Source organism: Pogonomyrmex barbatus, unplaced genomic scaffold (genome assembly GCF_055798465.1).
Source record: "Pogonomyrmex barbatus isolate J1 unplaced genomic scaffold, ASM5579846v1 scaffold6, whole genome shotgun sequence".
Taxonomy (NCBI): Eukaryota; Metazoa; Arthropoda; class Insecta; order Hymenoptera; family Formicidae; genus Pogonomyrmex; species Pogonomyrmex barbatus.
Genome location: NW_028297160.1, coordinates 8,998,815 through 9,023,243, shown reverse-complemented (window position 1 = coordinate 9,023,243; position 24,429 = coordinate 8,998,815). Strand labels below are relative to the sequence as shown.

General features: G+C 40.8%; 1 protein-coding gene and 1 long non-coding RNA gene across 2 annotated transcripts; both read left to right on the top strand.

The window, feature by feature from the left end:
• Window positions 1-3,125: 3,125 nt before the first annotated feature.
• Window positions 3,126-14,858, top strand: LOC148935149 (broad-complex core protein-like). The gene has a single exon (XM_089082307.1). It carries the CDS (start codon window positions 3,126-3,128, stop codon window positions 3,468-3,470), a length of 345 nt encoding a protein of 114 aa, XP_088938433.1. The 3' UTR covers window positions 3,471-14,858.
• A 786-nt stretch (window positions 14,859-15,644) lies between these two features.
• On the top strand, window positions 15,645-24,178 carry LOC148935148 (uncharacterized). Its single transcript, XR_016140570.1, has 3 exons — window positions 15,645-16,990; window positions 20,990-21,016; window positions 22,696-24,178. It is a non-coding gene; the product is annotated as an uncharacterized LOC148935148 (long non-coding RNA).
• The last annotated feature ends 251 nt before the right edge of the window (window positions 24,179-24,429 follow it).

Sequence of the window (24,429 nt, the reverse complement as noted above, 5' to 3'; positions counted from 1 at the left end):
CATAAGTACACATTTCCTTCCTCTCTTCTCTTTCTCTCTTGCTCTCTCTCTCTCTCTCTCTCTCTCTCTCTCTCTCTCTCTCTCTCTCATTCTTTCTTCTCTCTTTTTTTTCGCTTTGTCTACTTCTCGTATAATCTCTTTCCTTCTCTTTCCGTATGTACATATCCGCCGTAGATACGTGTCGAAACGCGCACGCCTGTTTTCCCGAAACGCGCGATCCTGCCTCCCGCATCGCATTCCCAAACTTTCCTTTCCGCGTTCGTTCGCCTTACGAAAAGCGCCGGTCGTCTCCTCTCCGGCCCGGTCGTCGGAGAACGACCCGACCCGTCGTCGTTCCCGACGTTCGGAAAGGCCTGTGTGTTTCCTTTTCCTCCTTCTCGTTCCGCATCGGCACTCCGCGAATGCGGTGCATGCCACGCGGCGAGAAACCGGTCTCGACTTTTGCACGCGGGGGCCTTCTTTCTCTTCTTGTTCGCCTTACGGTCCGAGTCTCGCGCGCCGCCGTGTCCGCATCCCTCGCTCGCGTAATCGCTTTCTTTCCTCTTATCCCGTCGTCCTTCGCGCTCCTTCGGTACCGTACGCGCCGCTGATCGAGTTCTTCCGGTATTCGCCGGTCCGTTATACCTGCTGTCAGTGACTCGAATCCCCGGGTGCATCAGTAAAGCAGCACGCCGCACGCAGCTATCAACCGGTGCGATTGATAACGCATAACGAATGCGGACGAAATTCTTTTCGCAAATATAATGAAGGAATATAATGATCAGAGGTCCGGAATCCTTGCTTGAAAAACGCGCTTTGAATTTTGCAAATTTTTCTTTTGGACATTTTGCATTTTTTGAAAAATGTACGCGTCGTTTTAATCGTCATTTGTATAACAGAGGCCTCGATGCTTTAATTGTGACGTTGTACGTAACGGACGAAAAGAGCTGAATGCTGCTGTCGCTTTTATATCGCTTTTATATCGCTCGCGCAAATGTGGCTGTCATTAAAATCATCATAGGGTAAAATAATCGCGACGTAGTTATCATCTTTGATTATTTCAGTCTACCGTAACGTCATACAATTAAAGTGTCGAGGACTTCGTCTATTAAGGATTCCTTCATCCGCGTAAATTTAATCATAATTAATATATGCATCCAACATCAAGAAAAATCATTACCAAAATCATTATACACTACTGAATACATTGGAAACTACATCCGGTTAGTGATTTGCGAGTTCTGTTAAATCGTGTTTTTTTTTTTTTTTTTTTTTTAATAACGTGTTGCTGTATTTTCTGATGCGCAGAGGGAGATAGGTAGATGGACACGGTGAATTTAGAAGTAAAATTTTTGGGTGCTAATGCATTAAGAATAATGGCGTACATTAAGAATAACTGAATAATTTTTAATGATAAGAGAATCCCGAACTGATCTACGTCTTATTCTCTTTCATTTATGTGACGTCCTCTATCTCGTGTGCTTCCTTCCGCCCATCAATACAATCTCTTTTTCTCAATCCAACTATCGACCTGTTCGTCTACCTATTCGTTACTTGCTCGTTTGCATGTCCCTCCTGATTGTCCGCTTTTTGTCTGCTTGCTTCTAGCTTTGGCTACGTGTCTGACTTGATTCGCATTTCTTGATTATTTTTATTATATTATATTGATGACTATTGAATTCGCGTGTTGAATTGGAGGAGAGTATACCTCAGTGGGAAAAAAAGAAAACACTATAAAATTGGACTACTGGAAATGCGATTGGCGATTTGATACAACCGCCACGATTGGCAGAAAAATTGCGAAAACGTGTAAAATTTAACCATATATTCGTCAATGAATTTTTTGCAGAGTTAATTATTTAAATTATATAAAATAATCTTTAAGTTTAATTAAGTACTTGTATATTTTTTAGTAATATTTTACGTTGATTGGCATTGTTCTTTTTTGATTATTAGCGTTTTTTGTTACGTCTACTTTTTTGTTTCTCATCTTTTACGGGAATCGATACGAAATCGTTCCTTTCTGGGCGAATATTGATTAACCAGAATTATTATTATAAGGTTTATTAAAAATCTCGAAATAGTTTGCGTTTCAATCTCTTTAACCGTTTACTATCTTTTGGGGTATTTGTAACATTTAATACGATTAACGACTAATAAAAATGCATAATTTGACGCATTACACAAAGTTACTGTTAGTATTTTCTATCGACGGATTGGTTCTAATATGCTAAAGCATATACTAATTGCTAGCTCGATGCACGTGATAATAATACACAAATACCTATTCTTTCTCCCTTCTCTCATTTCCTCTTCCTCGATCGGGATCTTTTGACGTTTTGTGTCCCGGATATTCACAAGAACAGAAATGATTGATTGCGACAACGCTATCTAACGAACTTAACTATCTAATTTATTTATACGGAGCTTCGGAGATTATACACAACTCCGCATCACTCTTTCTTCTCTTTCCAAACGCAATCAAACCTTGATATATAAATTAACATCAGAGTTAGTAATTCCAGGTATGACTTGTACATGTACGTATGATTTCTGCTAAATTATTTTTTATCATACATTTTTCATTATTCATATTTGTAAAATTAAATATTAATTATGATTTAATGACGATTTTTATCGACGATTGTCGAAGATAAAGTTTTCCAAATTTTAACATTTTTCTAAATTAATTTCGAAAACAAGCTTCTTTACACTTGGCAACCAATAAAGGAATGTTTCCAAAATGAAAATAATTCAATTTTCGCAAGATGTCAAAGTATCAGCTCTGAGCTTCTAATCGATCGATGCGTCTCATTGATGTGCCATCCAGTTGTCGCTGTGACACATCGGGTATTTTTAGAAGTGTCAAAGACGACGAAACGATTAGCGGAGGAATCAGAGCCAAGTAGAATTTCGACGATTTCAATCTTATTATGTGCCGTAGCGCGAGAAAAAGGTACATCTTACGTTGCGTTTTCGCAGCGGCACGTAAAGATCCCTGTTTTCCGCCTTCTAAGGCACAGAGCCTCGTCAAAAAGTACCGTCAGTCAGTTTCGATGTGCTTTCAAGCGAGTCCCGACGGCGGATAACTCTGCCGAGGAGCAATCTTATACAGGTCTGGATGCGTTTCAGGTACGGGCAACGGGATGCATCCGGCACCGACGACGCCTCCCACTGTCATGTACCGAATGCCACCACCCACGGCGGGTGGCATAAACGAGCCTCAGGAATGCCCGTACTGCCGTCGCACGTTTTCATGCTACTACTCCCTCAAACGCCACTTCCAGGACAAGCACGAGCAGTCGGACACGCTGTACGTCTGCGAGTTCTGCAATCGTACGTACCGTACGAAGAACTCGCTGACGACGCACAAGAGCCTGCAGCACCGCGGCACCAGCGGCGTGCTGAAGCGGCTCCTGAAGGCCACGGCCATGAAGAACGTCTTCGGTAGCATGCAACACCAGATGCAGATGCAGCAGCAACCGCAATGAAAACGTCGGAAAAATCAAAGTCACCCTATGCCGGATCATCGTCCGCGCCGTCGTCGTCGTCGTCGTCGTCGCCGCCGCCACCGCCGCCGCCGCCGTCGTCGTCATCGTCATCGCCGTCGTCATCTCCATCGCCACTGCCGTCGTCATCGTGCTATTGCATCGTCGTCGTCGTCGTCGTCGTCGTCGTCGTCGTCGTCGTCGTCGTTTCTTACGCGTTTCTTCGCTCGATCGACGCCATCGGGCGCACCAGCCGAAGACCAAGGCCGGATCATCGGAAGCCACCACTTTGCGTACCCCGAGACGTTCCCGTCAACTCAATTCGAATTAGTCAAGTCGCTCAGCGCGATTCGCTCTTAAATCGCGACTTGCACGAAGGTCGGTTAGCACGGGCCATAGATCATTTCTAAGCAATTTCTCTATCTACAGTACTGATCAGATCAGAATAGGGCGGGTAATCGTTGATCGGTGAATTAAGTTAATGAAAATTATCGATGCAATTCGTATTCACGACCTAGTTGAATCGGGGTGATCTTAGCGGCAACCTGGATTAACGAAAATCTTGTTTCTACGTCGACGCCATATTTAGATTTGTAAGGAAGAAGAGAGACGGCAAAATCGCCAAATCGAGATCGGTTGACCCAGGAGCGATTTGGTTTCTCATTAAATACCCCATCAACAGAATTCCCCCCCTCCATAATTTCAACGATTAATTTACTCTTTATTTACTCGCATTTGCACAGCGCATAATGCTTTACTTACGGTCAGTTACCGTAAGAAACCGGGCAAACGGGAGATTGAAGGGAAGGGAGGAAAGCAGAGAGCACGTGGAATCCCAAAAAATCGCGGACGTGCCTGTCCGATAATACGAGAGTTTCCTCCCGGTTCTCCCCCTCGGTTTTTCCACCGCTTTTTTTTTTTCCCTCGCTCGTCCACCGAAAACAAGCGCGATTCTTCTAGTTTAAACTCGCCAATGTAGCGTTGTAATTTTTCTTCGTCAAGACTGCAATGAATCCAAAGAAGGGACAATTTGACTGAGAAGCTTGTAATTCGACTGAAAAGTGAAGGGAGGAGAGGAGGCTCGAACGTTAAGATTAGCGCGCGAAGCGAAGACACATTCCATTGTCAGTAATCAGGATGATGCCAGGGTGACTCGAGTCGACCAACCGAACGAACGAAACGAACGGAACGGTCGACTACGCGGCGAGACTTCGAGCGGAGAAATCTACGCGTGGGACGCATTTTCGAGGACGACGATTATCCCGCCGTGAATATCCTCTTTTGTTTTTTAGCGAACGTTGTCCAGAAGGCACCCGAGCGAGAAGAATTAGGCAGGGATTGGGACGTGATCAGGACGCGATTAGGACGCGTCGTTCCGGGGGAGGGAACTGTCTTCCGGGGATCATTTCCGAGATCGAATTTATTCATTGCGAATGGAATTCTTCCACGTGGACGCACGCCTAAGGTAGACGAGGAGACGCGCCTAATCGTCGCGCGCGTTTTCGATCTCGGTGCCGATCGCGAACGGAATAATTCGCGAACCGGCGACGCGTTCGCCCTATCAAGGCGTAAGAACGACCGAAACGGATACCGCATCGCCGGATGCGTTTGAAACGCGTCGAATCGCGGACGAATCGGGCGAGGAACTGAAGGAACGGACGAACGTGAACGAGATCGGGGCTCTCTGGGCGTCAAGAAACTCGCACGTTTTCCGATTCTGCGTGCGCGTTACGCACGCGCGCGTGCATGCCGAGTGCACTTTCACGCGGGCGAACCGCGGACGCGCCGAGATCATTTTGCGTGCGAATATACATACATATGTCTATATACATACATATGTCGTATTTCGAACGAAGGGGGGGGAAGGGCAGGGGGAGGCGCGAGGCCTAAAGGCGAGGCGAAGCGCGTGGATGCATCCGACGCATCCGTAAGGAAAGACGCGCCGATCGGCGAAAAGTCAACGGCGGCAATCGACGTGTGTGGCTAATTGACGAGTTCCACGTCGATTAGCATAGAAGGGGGCAGGGGGCAGGGGGCGATTGGGGAGGAGAAAATCGGCTTTACGAGATGAGAGAAGAGAAAGACAGGAGAGACGTGTAAGAGGGTGGTAGAGATATATCATGGGTTCTTAACGTGTATATGTAGATTCGTCGTATGCGCTAAATACAAACTATATTTTTAACTCTTTAAAAGTAATATTTTGAGCTGTAAATATATTATATTCGTACGATACATCGATAACGATGATATTCTCCTGTTCAGATTTTATAAAAATCGGCATAGTCCTACGTAGATATCTCACGGATGGGCGGAGCAGTGCTGCGGAGCTTACGGTTTCCGCTTCCCAATTCGTCTTTCGCACTTTCAGCGGGCGTTCGAAACGACTCTCTGCGACGCGCGTTTTTCAACAGCCAACACGAGAAAAATCAGCCAAGGGTTAAATCAAGCCAAGGAAATACTGTACTTCCGTTTACATTCCGTCTACATTTTCCGTTACGTCACGAAATGTTTTCCGCGAATCGAAAACTCTAAAACCGGCGGTCCCGGGTGGCCTCGGAGAGATTATGGAGCACTGCTCTGCTCCTCGAACTTTATTATATCCACATTAACAAATGTACAAGCAAGAAGAAACCCTAAAAGTTGTTCATCGTAACATATTCAGGTTTAAAACTCAGCGTAGAAAACGAGAAAATGTTGATGTTTTATCTGTAAGGCGAAAAAGGAAATGCCATAATAATTAACGAGCAAGTACAAATTATCGTGGAAAAAAAAATATAAATTATGTCTACGTCTAACTCTTAGGATGCGTAGTATCGGAAAGGGAATATTTAACGGAAGCGCGGAATAAGGGGAAAAACAGAAACGGCGGGAAAGAACGCAGCCGGTCCGTGAATTTTATTCGCGGCCGGGCGAAAGAGTTAAAAGAGAGGGGTGAGAAAGGAACGAGAAGAAAATGCGCGGGAGAAAAAGGGAAAGGGTAAGCACGAGTTTCCAAACATATCTTCGAAGTGTGAAGTATACTGTGAAAAATATACGATTTTAGATATTTAGCTATCTCTATCGAGAAATTTTATAATTATTACGTATACATTCTTAAATCGATGGATCGATTCTCGATCGGTGACGTTTGGCCAGGACATAATGTGGAGGGCATAATATCGATTGAATAAAGTGCGGTCGGGATCCGCGAGGTTTCGTCTTTCCTTTTCTTTAAAAAAAAAAAAAAAAAAAAAAAGAAGAAGAAGAAAAAAGTCATTTTTTTTTTGACTCAAGGATGCGCGATTGGTTGGTGAAAAAAAAGAAAATTTATCCTAGTCATTTCGGAAATTTTTGTGATTCTGTGATATCGGGGATCGTGGCATCAAACGATTCGGCGAAGAGACAAGAAGAGGGAGACCAAAAAAAGATGTATATGTCTGTTCCACATTATGCTCGCCGAACGTACTTTTAAAAACTCTTCTAGCGACGAAGGAAAGGAAATTGATAATTGATTATTAAAAATAATGTCGGGAAATTTCTGTGATGTTCTTCGGTTGGTATACTAGCGCGACTGCGAAAGCTATGTGAATGGAAAAAAAAAAGTATACGGAATTTGATGTCGATGTTCGGTGTTGTACGATGTATTGTAAGAGGCGAGACTGTGTCGGGGAAAAATTTCATCATATTACTTCGAAACTCTCGAGATGGGGTGGGGATAAGAACGGGGTGGGTGTTGGGCAACCGCTGATCGATCTGTCGCTTCTTAAAGGGAAAAACGCATTGATTTTTCAATTAACTTTATTTCAAATCCCGAACTCTGTTAATTGAGTTAATTGAACATCGGCGATTTTCTTATTCGAATGAAAAAAAAAAAAATTCATAAATGCGTGTGGGTCGGGAGACCCACGTTGGTCGTTGATGCGACACGATAAATGCGCGAACGATCAACCGTTGCCAATTCATCGCCTGATAGACTTAGTCTAGTGTAAACGTCTAGTAAAGTCGTGTGTTGGGTGAATAGGTACGAGTGTATATGTGGGTGTGTTTTATGCGCTCGCTCGCATACACGTCCGCATGAACACGAGGGACGTAACTGCTGCAGGGTAAACGACCCATTACACGCCGACGCGAACGCGAAAAAAAAAAAAAAAGAGAGAAAAACAGAGAATGAACTATAGATTATTTATCGGAATGTGCCAAGGTCCCGCGAACCGTTTACACGGACGAAATTTTTAGGTAGGTAACGCGCCCCGTCTCTCCCGTCGAGGAGGAATATTATCAATATTAATCGTTTTAGGATATAACGGAGGATATACGGATTAAAGGAAGAAAAAAAAGGGAAGGGGGGAGGAAAAATTATCGTGAGGCAAACCTCTTGGGGATTTTTAATGTATATCGAATTTTTTGTCTTGTATGGTTTATCGTAGGAGGGAGAAATCCCGCTGAGAGAAGGGAAAAGCGACGCGGCGAGAATATTTTCGAGTTCTATCTAAACGTTATCTTTCGCTCGTATCCTCGTGTATAACTCGTGCGTGTGCGCGCACTCGTATGCTGCGAGGTGTAAGGAACCGCGCATTTCTAAGGGACGCGAGGCCGATGAGTGCAAGGGCCGATCGACTGTAATTTACACGCCGACCGTGTAACACAGCAGGATTTATTATCGCGATAGGGCGCGATGCGCGCGCGCGCGCGCGCGCGCGCGTGTGTGCGTGTATGCGTGTCGCTTCGCGAGGACCGCGCGGAGAGGCCGCGGAGAGGCCGCGGTCTCTCTCTCTCTCACTTTCTGCGGTCCACGCAGTTGCTGTTTCACGCTTAAAATTCACGCGTTCTCGCGCGAGGCTCGCCTGTCGACCGGCGACCAAAAAAAAAATGGTGCAATCTCATCGTCAGCAGGCTAAACGCCATATACATATATCGTAACCACTCAAAGCAGGACCGTTCTTCCGGTGCGTTCACACCCTGTGGTGTTCGCCATACCCGCATTGTTAACAGCTTCCTTTTGACCCATGTTAAAGAGCCACTTCTAAGTTAGTCACCCATTCTTCGACGAACGGGTTCTTCGGCTAGTAATTCGAATTGATATAACTGAAGAGGTCAAGTTTACTTCCTGGCGCTGTGACGAATACTTTGATACGCGAATTTACTTTTGAGAAGGCTGATTTTTGTAACGTTTAATTGTCGATTTATTTAAAGACTCAAATTTATTTCTATTTAGTTTCCTCGTTCTTCTTAATTCCTATTTTTTTTAGAGGAACCGACTGATTAGATTTTTTTCTGTTTTTTTTTTTTTTTTTTTTTTTTTTAATTGGTTAAAAAGTTTTCTTTCATCATGTGATATTATATTACCAAAGAGCATTGAGAAAACTTTGCAAGGCTTTCCCTGACGCGAATGGTATTTACCTTGGAAAATATAGAATCGTGAATGCCATATTTATGATTATACATCGATAAGTTTTCCATCAAGATTCGATCAATTATTTTTTCTTTAATTCCTTTATCTATTTTATTAATGAAAACGTAACTTTTTAATATGTATTAAGTAGAAGGTAGACGCTAAATTGATAATGGCGATTTGTAGGATTCTAACATGAGGAATATCACGAGAGTCCGGGAAAGTTATAAATCGATTGTTTTCAGTCGCAACACTCTTCGGTTTTAACGAAAAGAGAAAAGAAATTTTATTTCCAAAAGAGGGATCAAACGGAACTATGAAAGCAAAGCAAAGAGAAGTAAGAAGCACATCAATGCTAAACAATAAAACAAAATAGCGATGTAATTATATGAAATTAATGAAAAAAAAGAACGTCGTGCATAGGAGAAAGACTACTTAGATTTATTTTTATTATGTCTTCAAAAAAGACTTTAAATAAAATATTTAAATTGTGCCATAATTAATATTAACAAAATCTTAAGTATAAATTTATTGTTACGAAAATTTTTAAATTTATCGGAAGAAATGAAAATTACAAAAAAAAAAAGATGAAAAGAAATGGTGAAACGCTAAGAAAAAGAAGATATCATTACTGTCTATGGGTAACTAATAGTGCGATAGTTCTTAGAGAAAAAAAAAAAAAAACATCGTGTCAGTTTAATGACGATTGTCGTATCAACAAGAGAAACTAGGATAATGACGGTTTGTTATTTACGCTCAATATAACTAAGAACTTACATAGTATGGATCTTTTCTATTTGTACCAAAAATTTTATTGCTAACTGTCGACCCTATTTTCTTTTATATGTATATATAGGGCATTACCTCATGTCGTTCTTATCGAGAATATGCAATGCGGGGTTATGATTAGGGGATTTAATTAAATCCATTTGAATGCAAATGTTCGACTACGGAGACGGTTGGGTTCACCAGTCAGGCATTCGGGAGAGAAACCAGATATATATATATATAGGTCGCACCAACGGCGACAAAGTTTGTTGCATACGACACGCGTCGTACGTAACGAACACACACATGTACATATGTATTGCGAATTTTGTCACGTATGACGAAGTATATATCAATGTATCGGCTGCATCGACACGCATTATGTTGGCGTGACGCGTGATCCGTGGCACAAAAAGTTTGCCGAATATCTGGCGAGTGCGGCGCACCGTCTGCGGAGTCAATTCACCATTCACCAATCAATCCAATTATTCGGGCCAACGGGAACTTAGCGAGATTTCAAATCGTTCGCACGTCGTTCGGCGAACGAAACGACGTCGGAGAACTCGATGTACCCCCTTGAATGTACATACGTGTACTTCTCTAGAGAGTGAATGAGCGAGCGAGAGAGAGAGAGAGAGAGAGAGAGAGAGAGAGAGAGAGATGAGTCCACGCGACGCATCTCCAATTGTGTAATTGAGGTGTGTATGTGTATGTACATGTATGTGCGTACGTATACGTATATGCATACGATATGTCTGTGTATATATTAGATTAAGGCACGCCGAGCGTGCGTGAGCTGTTGCGAGTAATCGAATTCGCACGTTAAACAGCAGCGTAAACGAATGAGGTATGCGCTATTTTCTTAATGTATCATACAACGTAATAGGCACGGAGAAGGGCTCACAACTGTTGCGGATTTGTTTCTATTTATTCGTTGCAAGAAGTAGGAATAAGGGGAAAAAAAAGAGAGAGGGACAGGAGGGGCTGGAAAATATGCAAAATTGTGGGCTGAAATCAAGTTCTTGTGATAAAAAGAGACTACCGTATCCGCAACAGTTACGTTTCTCTTCGCTTCACGCATTATACGTCCGTTTCTGATACTATTATGGATATCATTGTACGTATATTAAACATATCTTCCGCGAGTTTACCCATAATTATATATACATACATATATATATATATATATATATATATATATATATGTATATATATATATATATATATATATATATATATATATATATATAAAGAGAGAGGAAGAGAGAAGGGGATACTTGTGTATTCTAATTCTTCGCCGGAGAGTTTTATATATTATGCTTTATGTATCATTATGATTATCTCATTATCACCGTCATCGTTGCCGTCGCCATAATCTTCACATCATCTTCATTGGCAATAGCATCGTCTTTCTCATCGCTATAATGATTTCATTATTATTATTATTAATTACAATTATAAATATTATTAGCAGGAGAGAGAGAGAGAGAGAGAGAGAGAGAGAGAGAGAGAGAGAGAGAGAGAGAGAGAGAGAGTGTAATGAGCGCACCTTAGTATAATTTCTATTATTACACGATTACAATTAGTATGATTATTGCTGCTGTTATTATTGTTATTACTACTGCTACATTACTATTATTTTCAATATTGTCAATAATTTTTGTTATATCAATACGTTTATTATAAGATTATAGTTTAATTATAAATTTTGTTCATAAAATGTGTACGATATCGAGGATTGGTCGACGGTACGTTATATTGCACTATGTACGCATAAATATTGTATAGACATCTTTGTTAGACTATCCAATTTCTCAGATCCTTATTTTTATTTCGTATTCTATTACGACGTTTTACAAAACCGATTGTTTAAATGTGTTAGGGGATCTTATTGACTTATTATTATATTATTATTATTATTATTATTATTATTATTATTATTATTATTATTATTATTGCAGTTATTAATTATTATTATATTATTATTATATTATTGCTGCTATTATAGTAATTATAATTATTATTGACTATTGCTGTTATTATGAGTACTATATTGCTATTATCGCCATTCACCATTGCAATCATCTTTTACCAGCTAATACCTACAGCTAATGCGCTACTGCTACATAATCGATATATAGCTTATTATAAAAAGTAATATTTATTCGGAAATTCGTTGTGACGTATGTAATTTCGTCCGCAAATCTGAAGTGAGAAGGAGGGAGATACATAGTTACGTGTATAGACTGCGACTCGCGAAATCGTAAAAGACGTCCGCTCCGTGTCGCAAAATATTCGCCGACGCGCACGCGACGAAGGTATCGATCCCTTTTTATCGCTACTCTATTGTAAGCTTAATTTTAGTTGCATCATCGTCACAGAGATCATAAGCTGTCGAAATGTAGAGCGGGTCGTAGAACGCAAAAGGATCCACGTGTTGCAAGAGCAGATCATAGCGGTTTTCGTTTTATCGGTTTTTTTTTTTTTTCCTTTTCTATCGAATTAAATCCCTCGTGTCTATGTTTGAAGGAGATTGAGGAGCATCAACGGAAATATATACAGAGATTCAATCACGAAGGAAGTAGTTCTCTCGCGTGGACTCTGCTTCTTACATTCCGTTTCGCATTCGCCTTTCGCGTTTCTTCACTATACTCGTACCTTGATATAATGATCATGATGAGTGATCAGAGCCAAGTGTGAATTATGCCATTCCGGGCTTGCAAAATTGAAAAGCAATGAAATTGCAAGGTAAAGTTTCTTTATTGGATTGACAACGATTAAAAGGATATATTTTCTATAAACAAAATATTTTTCTTGCTTTATCTGATATTAGTTCTAATCGATTGAAATAGTAATTCCAATTTTGTACGACTTGTAACATTTTTTAATAAATGTAGCGGTCAGTATTATATTTTTAGATATTTCACATTTGTTTCCTGAACAACAAGGTCTACAATCTATTATTGCTATAAACGGATACAATTTCCATTCGTAGCCGCAATCAAATTGTAATATCCAAATCTATCTTGAGGTACATTATATCAAGACCCGAGTACACCCACGCTTTTTTACATCCCGTCGTTTTATATCCCAACTCGTTGAAGTTGAGCGATTCAATTGTAACAGAAAACGACGCCATTAACACGAGAGTCCGTATTAAGTTTTTTACGCAACGGATCAACGCTTCTCGACAAGTAATTCCCACACAATTTCGCGACGTTGTGGAATCTTCGGTGGACAATCACGGCCCGACTATAATTATAATGTAAACAAAGTGCAACACGCTGCCTTGCTGAACAGTACAAGTACAAAACGAAATACAAATACATAAAGAAAAAGAAGAAAAAAAAAGAAAAAAAATCGCGTCTTCGATTTAATGGACGGGAACGATTACCGGTAGTTAAGGGATATCAAAACGAAGATAAAAAACGACGACAAATTGTTAAGCCGTTAAGTGATGGAAGAGAGCAAAAAAAAAAAAGAGATAAATAAATAAATAAAAAAGAAAGAGGCTCCGTTGTGCATGTGACAACGGCCCGGATCCGTCGATCATACTATTATGCATGCACGAAGGCTAAATCAACGACGGTGAAAAAAAAAAAAAAAAATGCGTTTGTTCACAGATACCTCAGTTGCCGTGGCCTCAGACCCATTCGAGTTTTACAATCACTTTTCGCTACGAATACATGTCCGTCTTGTCCGTCTGTCTGTCGCACTTTATGATTTAGAGAAAGAGAGAAAGAGAAAGAGGGGGAGGTGTAGCGTGGTTGTACCTTGCACTTGTGTAAACTCATGCATCATGTACATAGATAATAATTGTGTAACAGTTGTCGCGATGATTGTATAACGCGCCTCTACCTGGCTGGCTTGCGATACTTCGTATGTCCAGCGAGAACTTAGCGAAATGATATACCAGACATATAATTAAATCCTTGCTTCGAGCCTGCGCTCGGATTGTACAGAACGAACAGATCGCCCTGACTGTCATTTGCAATCTTCTTTTTTTTTTTTTTTTTTTTCTAAGAACGATATACGATATATCTGCAGATCAAATTTGAGCAGACGGCCAGTTCTGGGAAAGTGTAAGAGATACGAAAAAAATATGGTGTTATATATACCGCGTCTCAGAATAGCGGCCTCTCACATTCGCTAGGACGGATTTCTGTATCTCCTACATCTTTCCCCACGCGATAACTTGATCGGTCACGGGACACGAAACGGATATACGCGGGATATATATATATATATATATATTTATCCTGTGAATTATATGCATCTTTTCCTGTTCCCTCGCTGATCGTTCTTTCGTCACGCGTCTCCGAGCCGAAGAGATCCGTCGTGATCGCCGACACAACCGACCTCCGCCTAACGACTTCCGTAATTAGTACGTGTACGGGGCGGGTTCAGCCCTCCCCCCCCGTCGAACGGTTGATTCCAGCTTGGTACCCCCGTCTATTCGCGATATAATCGAGCACGATCGAGGAGCGAACTACGTTCAGCTCCGACGAAGCCTATCCGTTAAAGAGCCTAATTACGCCTCCGCGAAATCCGGACCAGATCCGGGAAACAAGACAAGAGTTTCACGCACAAATGCGAAGCTTCCCCGGCCCCGCCGGACGCCGGAAGCGAGACGACACTGCCAAAAAAAAAAAAAATAAATAAAATAAAATAAAATCTATTATCGTACAGCTCGTTAGAACCGTCAAATTTCCACCGCCCACCCACGAGGATCAACCCTGAGTTTTATCTAAATAATGGATGTATAATCTTCCGCGTCTGAGGCTCGGCAATAAGATATACTTCTCATCATAAGCTACAATAGTTGTTGTACTTATTTCTCCTCTATTTTGTCACCAGTCTCTGGATGTTAATGCGGCTACGAGCAACACGTGCATCGTTCGTATGCGACGGACTCCCATGAGAATGCACGGGGAACGAGTGATAGAACGACGCATGTGAGCCACGAGCGCGCGAAACTCGCCGTATTATTATTATTATTATTATTATATTATATTATATTATATTATTATTATTATATTTTACAGAGTGCGGATATTAGATATAAAGATATGTATAGATAGACCGTACACACACATACACACACAGACAGAGACCGTACACACACAATGCGAGCGCGCAAGCACGTGCTGTACACGCGCACACACATGTACACATATTGTTCCGTTATCGCCGTTATACCATCCGTGTAACATAACATTGCAAATAAACTTGCAGTTTATTAACCGATCAAATCTGTGTATTGACCATTTCCAGCCAACAATCCTGCTTTAAAATGAATCAACGTTCTCTTGTTTGCGCGTACATAACTTTGATGGATGCATATAGATCCTCGTATATAAGGATCCGTATATAAGGATTTACGTGGCAGAAAATCAACAAGGAAAGGAGAAGAGGATACTTTACTTGAAGGTAAAGTACCTGCTTGTATTCCATTTGCATTAATAGAGGAACAGTTTTAATAATGAATCATTTTTAAAATGACTTTCATTTATTTAATTGTAAATTTATCGACGAAAAGCATCATTAATATGGCCGATGTAATTTTAAAGAAAAGTTATTATAGCTTTCTATTATATTCTAATTACATGATTTTGTTTATTCAATTTTTCGATCTATAAAGCAAATGATTACTGTGACAATAAAAAATTATTTTAACATGAATTTAAAAAGTATTATGGTATAAATGAAAAACATTAATACAAAGCATTAATTTAATTTCTATCACATAATCTACTAACTGTGATGATTTTATCAATGTAAAGATTATCAATTACGTGTACACAGATCACAATTCTAATTACTATCAATATTTGTAGATTTACAGATATGATCTCTATAAAACTACGATAAATACAAGTAATTTATCTTTAATATAATTATATTATTTCAAGTAATTTATCTTTTTCCACTTTTTCCATCAACTTTCTTGTCAAAAGTAACGAACCGTAATGCATTACAGAGCTAATATAAAAAAAAAAATGACAAAAGCATATAATTCCATAATGTAATGTTGTAATTTAAAAAGTAAGCCATTTAAATCAATTTAAAATAATATATCGTATATTTGAGCTAAAATAGATGAGGCAGTAATCCTACTCAATTGAAGGCACGTGTCGAACGAAGAAAGCAAGCAGCCGAGTGACATGAAAGCTGTCCGCTGCTATTTCCGCGTATAGGCTATGACGTCTCCACCCATCGAGCGACGGACGAAATATCGACGCATCGGCTTTACCATGAAGTCTCACGGCCTTGAACAAGGGGCGCGATCCTCGACGGTATGGCAGTATGGCGTCGGGGTGAGTTTGCGCGAGCGCAGCATCGGGTGGTTCCCGTAACGTATATAGCCATAGCCGTACACCTCGTTCTTGTCCGCCCTTTTCCTAAATGCCGTTAAACCTACATTCTACCTCGGTGTGAAAAGAGCCAAGATGACATAACGATATGACCGAGGAAAGATTTAATTATCAATAAGCCAAAAGTAAATTGTCGATTAATCTCAATTGCTCAAAGCACATTTCTAATCGCTTTAGATTATTATCATAGATATACGTGATTTTAAATAATCGTCAAAAAAAGAGGTCCCTGAAAACCTTCGACTATCGAAGTTTAATTACGTTATTTTTCATTTGTCAAGATTAGTTCAAGATTTTTGCACGATAGGATGCACGAGCGATGGAAAGGAGGAACGAGAGAAGGGAAGAAAATCGGGGAGATCGCGTCGGAGCGCGCGTGCGCTCGCTCGCACGTGTGAGAGGATATGCGCGAGATAGAAATCGACTGGGGGGTGGCAGGGGAGGCGCAGTGGTAGGGGGCAGGAAGGAAGGAAGGGTAGAGGAAGAGCGCGCGGAAAGGAGAGAGAGGCGGAGAGGTACGATCGGCGCGAAGATTTAGTCAACAACGCGCGACCACCTGTAGTTGTAGCTTCCAGCCATCCCTGAGAGCCACCCTTCTCTGTCTCTCTCTCTCTCTCTCTCTCTCTCTCTCTCTCTCTCTCCAGTCGCGCGCTCCGCAACTTTGTCCGTCCCATCGCGATAGCCACGGAGAGAGCCCGGAGAGTTCGCCAGTTCCGGGCTGCTAACTCCAGCCCGACATCCGGGTCGCACAAAACGGACGGACCGCGGGGTGTCCGGTCGGTCACCGACGACTATCCCGCGTCGCGATAAACGCGGAAACGGAACGCGGGAGAACGGCTCCGGCTACTCGGGTCCGAGAGCTGCGACGACGACGACGACGACGACGACGACGACGACGCTGGCGGAGGAAAACGATCTCGGACACCGTCCCGATCCACTTCCCGTAGCAAGCTGCCAGGATTACCACCAAAATGAAGACATCATCGTTCTCCCTTCGCGTGATGCGCCGGGTGAGTACAGATCCCATAGCACATCCGTATTTTCAGCCGCCAATGGCTGACCGCCGCCGCCGCTGCCACTACCGCCACCGCCACCGCCGCCTCGCCGAGAGACGAATTTCGAGAGGCGTCGGTGGAATACTTTCGACGTGAAATTGCCTAGTCACTAGAGAGAGAGAGAGAGAGAGAGAGAGAGCAATTGAAATCGCGGAGAAAATTTCTTCCGAAACGCGTCAATTATCTGTCGTGAGATAAATTAGGGGTTGAAAGTTGCTGGAACTGATGCGATTGCAAATTTTCCGATTTTGTCACCGTAATTTTTTACACTTGTAACAATAGAAAGATAATTAACGTAAAAAAAGCGAAAGAGAGAAGTTAACGTTTTACATCGACACGTAAATCTCTGGAATAAAACTTTGAAACTTTGAAGATTAATCTCAATACGTTCGTTTCTTTGCATACACGCATGTCTTTAAAAACGCATTAGAAAAAAAAAAAAATCGCGAACAGACGAATGTAATGTCCTAAATATCGGACAACTATTTTCGACCTATAAACGCGACCTATGATACGTACGCTTTGTGGGAGGTTTCCCATTCCTATGGAATTTCATTTTAATCAACTCCAGCTTGATTGTGCGAAGCGCGGACGGAGATCGATGCGACGTATATCGCTCGGTACATTAATATTTATGAGTTTCCTTCCGGTTGGAAGAGTGAGTCTGTCACAAGGTTCGAGCTAGCGCGAGCGCGCTCGAATAACGATCGAGGTTGTTAGCGAGGTTTGTAATTTTACGAAGAATTAAACGCGCAAAAAAAAAAGGAAATCGGGGAGGAAATCTCTTGAATAAATTGTCGCGACATTGCACGTACATATTAGAAACGATGTAACAATCGATAGTAACGGATAAAACCGAGATGTTGGTCTTACGCGAAGATACGCTCGAACAACTCGATCATCCTGGGACGATCGCGTAATTTGATCATCAGATCGTTTAAACGCTCTCGGATTTCAAGTATCGAGCGCGCAAGCATCTTCGAAAGCAGGCTCCGTTTATTCAGATCCGGAGCACGGCGTTTGTCTTTTGCGCCTCGCGAAACGGGTAGGGCCTATCCGTTTCTTAAGAGGCGAGAAAACCAACGGCAATTCGACCGTGAGCTCGAATTTCCTGTAATCGTAATCTCATCTCGCGGATTTATCACATCCCCCTCGGCTTTAGCCCGAGAGCGATGAAATCGTAGACGACGTGATCGGCAATTCGCTCAATTTGCCACTCCTATTCGGCTTTCGAAATCGCAATTTCACCCCCTCCCCCCCCCCGTGAAAAGGACGTATAAACAACAATGTCGCTTTGAATGTGTATTCAATAAAGTGTGTATTCAACAGTTTACGTTCCTCAATTTTAATAACAGACACGCTCACCAAATCTGTAGTCAGTTCTTTTCTTCTTCAGCTTAACAAATAGTTCCAACTTAAAAATTATTATCGATAGGTATTTTTATTAAAAATCGATTTTTCAATTTCAAGAATCACTCAAATTATAATTGTATTGTGATATTTTATTTAATAGTCGGATATTTTATATAGCAGTACATGTTATATCATTTGTAAGACATTAATGGAAAAAAGATAAAATTTAAATGTACAAGAAATGTACAAAATATTTCTTTTGAACTCAAATTTAAGTATGTAAAAAAAGACAGTAATTATGGGATTATCGTTAATGTATATTATATATTCTCTATGTACATTTTCACGTAAACTTTCTAATTATATTACTATGTAACTTTACGTAATCATAAATGAGATCATAAATGAATACATAATGAGTCCAATTAACTTACGTAACACCCTTTGTAAACCCAAACATATATCTTATTTACTGTCGTAAAGTTTACACCATGAATATTCAGTTGTGACACTCTAACGTGAAATTGTCAAAATATATACTGTACGTTTTTTAATAAAAATGTAACCAGTTTTGGCATCGCGCAACCTTTGAGCAAAGTTTTCAATGAAAAACCTTTATCACTTTGATGTTGAATGACAACACAGTTGACGTGCAATACTCGACTTTTTCTTTCGACGTTCGCTGGTGGGCGGACACCATCAGTTGTCACATCGGGAAAAAGCAGGTAGGACGTGTGCGAAGGACGAAGCGAGAGGGAGAAATCCTATCCATATACATTATATATATATAAATTTCCTCCCGTTTTCCCGTTTCCCAGGCACCCGTAGGGCCGTACGATGGGATTCTTGAGTACGTGGCAATCCGGGACGTGACCTTCGACGTCATCTCTAATGATCTCGGTTTACCTTTGCGAGATAAATAGACCTCTACATCTGTCAGACTCCGAGATTTACGTTTAATTACGTTTAGTTAGTTATCCGTCTATCGCAACTGAGCACGACAAACCCTTTTTCTTTATTGTAAATTAATAGCGGCAGTCGGTTGATTAATTGCCGTTATTTTATACCCGTCGTGTTATCCCGGCAATTATGAAACAAAATTCAGAAAATGACCCACTTTGATACACATGTATACGTATATTATCTCGTTCGAATGTTACGACACAGCAATTAAAATTCACATCTCTTGATTTTCTTCCTCTTCCGTTTTTAATCAGCAAAGTGACTCAAAAGTGATTTTCATGTGACAGCGTGATTATTTATAGCATGCTACAATATAAAATCTTGGCAACCTTTAAATGGAAAAGGTTGCAAAAGGTTGCGACTAACACATTTGTTAAGCGGCAAGACCGGCATTCGTTCAGCCAAGTTTTCGATGTTAATTTATGGCATACGCTAGAGATTTCCGCTCTGCGAAGTGTGCCGCTATAACGCGATATTGTCACCGCACAGTGTTAATATCAATAATGGACAGTAATTGTTCATACGTTACGGTGCAAGAAATATGTATGTCGATAACTATAGCTATATATATTGAGCCGAGTTAAAGCCACGAGTACAAGTCTCCCTCGATCGCGATAGCAAAAATGAGGACTATTGCGTAATTCGCGTATTTCGCGTAAATCGATTAAACGTGAAAAGTGATAGAAGACACCCATTGTCCGAAGGTAACAGTCTGTAGCAGCAATTATGCAAAGCTTTCTTGGCCCATTACAAGCTGTCCATTTATCTCAAAGCATATATTTCGATTTTATCTATATATCGATTTTGACATTTAAATATTTCTATGAATGCGTCAACGATGCGAGGTATATATTCGACAGCTTTTTCGTATTTAACTTTTATAAATTTTCATAATAAAAATGATCATTGATTCCATTGGATTGTATCATCGATACTCAGCATGACTAAAATAATTGATATTTTTTAAATTAAATTTATTCTCTCTTTTTCGCGAAAATATTCTGGTGAGAGAATTACCGGTTTACTGATTTATCGTATCGCGAGAGTATATCCCATCCTAATCATGCGTCGCGCATTTCCTCTGGAGAGAGTATTACTTCATGATCATGACTTGTACTGACAATCGCGGTAGTTTGAAGCGCCTTCCTGCTCATGAATTATATACGGAGACACATAAAGTGTCGGACCGGCCTAAAGGACAACAGCCCACCTGTTGCTAGGCCTACAACTGACGCGATATAGTAACACCTCGCCGTTTTACGACACGCTAACGCGAATGCCTAGTTAATTTTCGTTTGTATTTTTTTTTTTTTTTTTATTTCATTTGGAATCGCAGCCGCGCGATTTAATTTATCTTTGTGGTGTAAAACATCGAGATGAATCGACGATCGTCAGAGTTTGGTATGCGGGCCCTCGCGGTGAAAATTTATGAAAATTAATAATGTGCACGAACCGTAATGGAGATAATAATATAAATAATAATTCGCGCAAAAATGTATCGATCACGTCGCATTTGATTTATCTCATTGAGGGATTTATGGGATAAATAATTCAGCGATGTTGTTGTTTAGCTCTTCCCCAGAGACCTACTCTACGGCCGCATATGTAATGTATATTTCTTGTGTTTCTATTGTACAGGCGAATCGCGGAACGGCGGTCGTGCAGGTATTTTAAAGTTAAGGAAAAGCTTGGGTCGTTTGTTACGATATAGCCTTAGGCGCCACTAGATTAGTTTTTTCAAGCTAGAGAGCCGTAACGTTCGTCGCCCTATTATATCGCGTAGATCGTAGCCTTCGAGACGTTAGAGCAGATCTCGTTACTCGAGCACTTTGACGCTGCTACGTTTTTAACAATTATGCTAGCGTAATTATTCCCCGGATCACGCGCGATTCGATTGGCCCGCTTGCGTTTATCATGCCGCATCATCTGTAAAAAGCAATTTGTGTCTCTCCCTACGAGATTCCATGTTCCACGCATTTTGGCGACGAGGCGAGATCCCCTGGAAATTCGTTATGAGACGTGCCGCGTCCTTGACGGAGGACTCGACATAGATCGTCGTAATGCATCTTATCAGCCTAATGCATATCCGCCCATATTAAATGCAGACGTGCAGAGGTATAATTAAAAGCTCTCGGTATATACGCAGAATAGCCTGTGTAGTGTAATCGCCTCATTCGCGCTAAGTGAGTTCTATAGTAAAAAAAAAAAAAGTGGGTAGTGCCAGGGTCGACCTTTGAAGTTATAGATCAGTGTTACTCAACTGTCGCAGTGTAAAGGCATATTTTTTTCCACGCCTTTTTACATGCCATGACACGGCGGAAGAAAGTTGCGAAGACACGATATTGATTTTGCTACTGCTAATTATAAGAAAAAAATTGAGAAACACTGAGCTGGATAATATAAAGCTAGAGAAAACTTTAAAGTTAGAAATGTTTCTCTACTTTGTGACCTTTGGTAAAAAATTCGTTTGTAATATCTTATATCTAGTCTAGTAGTTCGTAGCAATCGCACACAGCATGAACAAGATATTTTAAGATGCATGAAACTAATTGTAAGAGATAGCACTCGTATGTAACCAGATATTTCAGTTACCTCAGCATGTTTTTTATCTATATATTTACAGAGCCGTGCTGCGATGCATTTATAAGAGATTTTATGTCCTCTTTTTCATATAGATCAAACGCGCGAATGTATGGAATAAAAATATCCTCTAATTTATTAATTTAATTTAATTTTTTTATCACGGAATATGTTATATCGTTTATGTATGAGTTAATTAAGTTAAAAGTTACATTCCACATCTGGTTTTGATCTGGTTTACATCCGGTAAATATAAGCATAAATGCGTACTTGCATTTTTTTAAATGCCAATTGTACACACGGCTCTGTTTACGTTTTTCTCTTGCTTTCTGATATCTTCTTTGCATTGTTTTTTTTTTTTTTTTTTTCGTGATCAATGATTTCCAAACTGTGTATTTTTTAGAATCTGAAAATCGAGCATGTATGCAATATGTAAGACGAAAAGTATTTTCAAACTAGATTACATATTTATTCTATAAATATAAAAAAATTTCCCATATTTATTTCTCATATCGCAAGAAAAGAGACGTATTAAAAAAGATAAACTCGACGCAATTTTTCCGAATGTTTGAAAAGCACCGACGAAAGCTCCGATCGCCCAGAGTGTATACACGCCGCGATCGATGGCATGTCGAGAAAAAAAAAAAGCGAAGCCAGTTCTCTAATGCGTAACTTCTTCTTTCTTTTGTAGGTAAGTGTGTCGCGCACAAGCTCGCGGAGCTTTCGCACGCCGTCGGTAAGTCATGGCTTTTTTCCCTTGAAAGCTCCCCGTCGCGGACGTGACCGCCGCTGTGCTGTCGTTTCCACACGCCGAGAAGGCTCACCATTCTAGCTACCAGCCGCGCCAGTCGGTACAATTGAGAACGCACGAGCCGCTCGAGTCGTGAACGGGTTACCGACGCGCCACCCGGTATATACATGTCGGTGCTGTGCCACTGTCGTACTACTCGCGCGCACTACTCAGGACTGTGACCTACCCTCGCCTGTCCGTCTATGTCTGTCTGTCTGTCTGTCTGTCTGTGTGTCCGATACCGCTTCCGGCACCCTTAGAAATGTTCGATGTCGCGCGCAACCCTTTCCTTTCGTTAAGCACCGCCAGGTGGGTATGACAACTTCATTCACTGAAGCTTACACTCACCGTGCGTCCCGTGCGACGCACGATTATGCATTATGCAAATCCCGTCAGACTGATTACGTATCGACGAGTTAGACTATGGATCGGTAATGGCATTTCATACGTTACGCAAAGTCGCGGCCTCGACCTTTGGACAACAGCCCCGAGCAAATTTCACGCGGATTGTTTGATCTGAACGATCGCTAATTAGAATTACGTGACGATAAGCACTTATCTCTTGATCGATGTTAGGATACTTTCTCGATGAAATTACTGCACTTAGTTAAGTAAAGTAGTTTTATTTTATTACATTATTGTTAATTTGTCATCGTCATCATCACATTTTTGTTGTCGTCGTCGTCGTCGTCGTCGTTATTATCGTCGTTGTTATTGCTGTTCTAGTCGTTATTATGTATGACGTTATTATTTAAAACGTATGTGATCTATTGGTAAATATTGATCTTTAGAAGTAACGCGAATCGTGTGTAGAGCCGAGTGATTGAGTAGCGAATCACCTTCAAAGTCAGGCGTCGGCTGTCTAATATAAGACTACACTACTTTTCTACTTAAGTGAAAAAGTCAAACTATTTTTCGTCGATAAAAGCCTCTCACAAACTAAAATCTTAATTCACCGCAAAAATAGAATTTGTTAACTATAAAATATATTTTACATTGTCTTTAAAAGAAGGAAGATATATTTTTTTTTCTATGATTGTTTATGCATGATTCATTAAAATATGATGAGTATTATAAAAATAGATAAACTTTGTAATCGTAGTTCATAGATTCCCAAATAAAACATTTGAAACATTTGAGACATAAAAAAATTATTTTTAAAGAATAAGAAAAAAGAGCCTATCTGTAAATGATTATGAAAGAAATGTTATTGAAAGAAATTTTAACGAAAGATTAAAGACAAAGAGCACGATAAAAGAACTTCCGACATTTTAGCAATTTTTAACAAATGAACTTTTGAATTTTGTTATATTATTTGTTATCATCACTGACGGTGGATGAAATGTGTTATAATAAGCTGAAAAAGACACACTTCATTCAGACCGGCATTTTAACGGACAGCGGCTCTTTACGGTCTGTCAACGTTGCCCTCACAAAGAGCGAGAAATGAATAGGGAAGAGAAAGAAAAAAAAAACTCGATAACGAGTGGGCCACATTGCGAGAAGACAAAGCGACTGTGCAAAGTGAAATGTCAAGAGCGCGATACGTCTCCTCTCGCACGGGATTTTCTCAGCCATCGAGTTCTCTTTCGCTTTTTTACGAAAACGATCGGCGCAGCCGCCATCCACGTCTTCCAAGAACAATCTGGTCAGGGATGAAACGCCTATGTCTATCACCGTTGCAGACGCAGCCGCGAGAACAATGAAG

Excerpts from the sequence above, each read along its gene's own strand:
- LOC148935149 (XM_089082307.1), top strand. The coding sequence starts at position 3,126 with ATGCATCCGGCACCGACGACGCCTCCCACTGTCATGTACCGAATGCCA.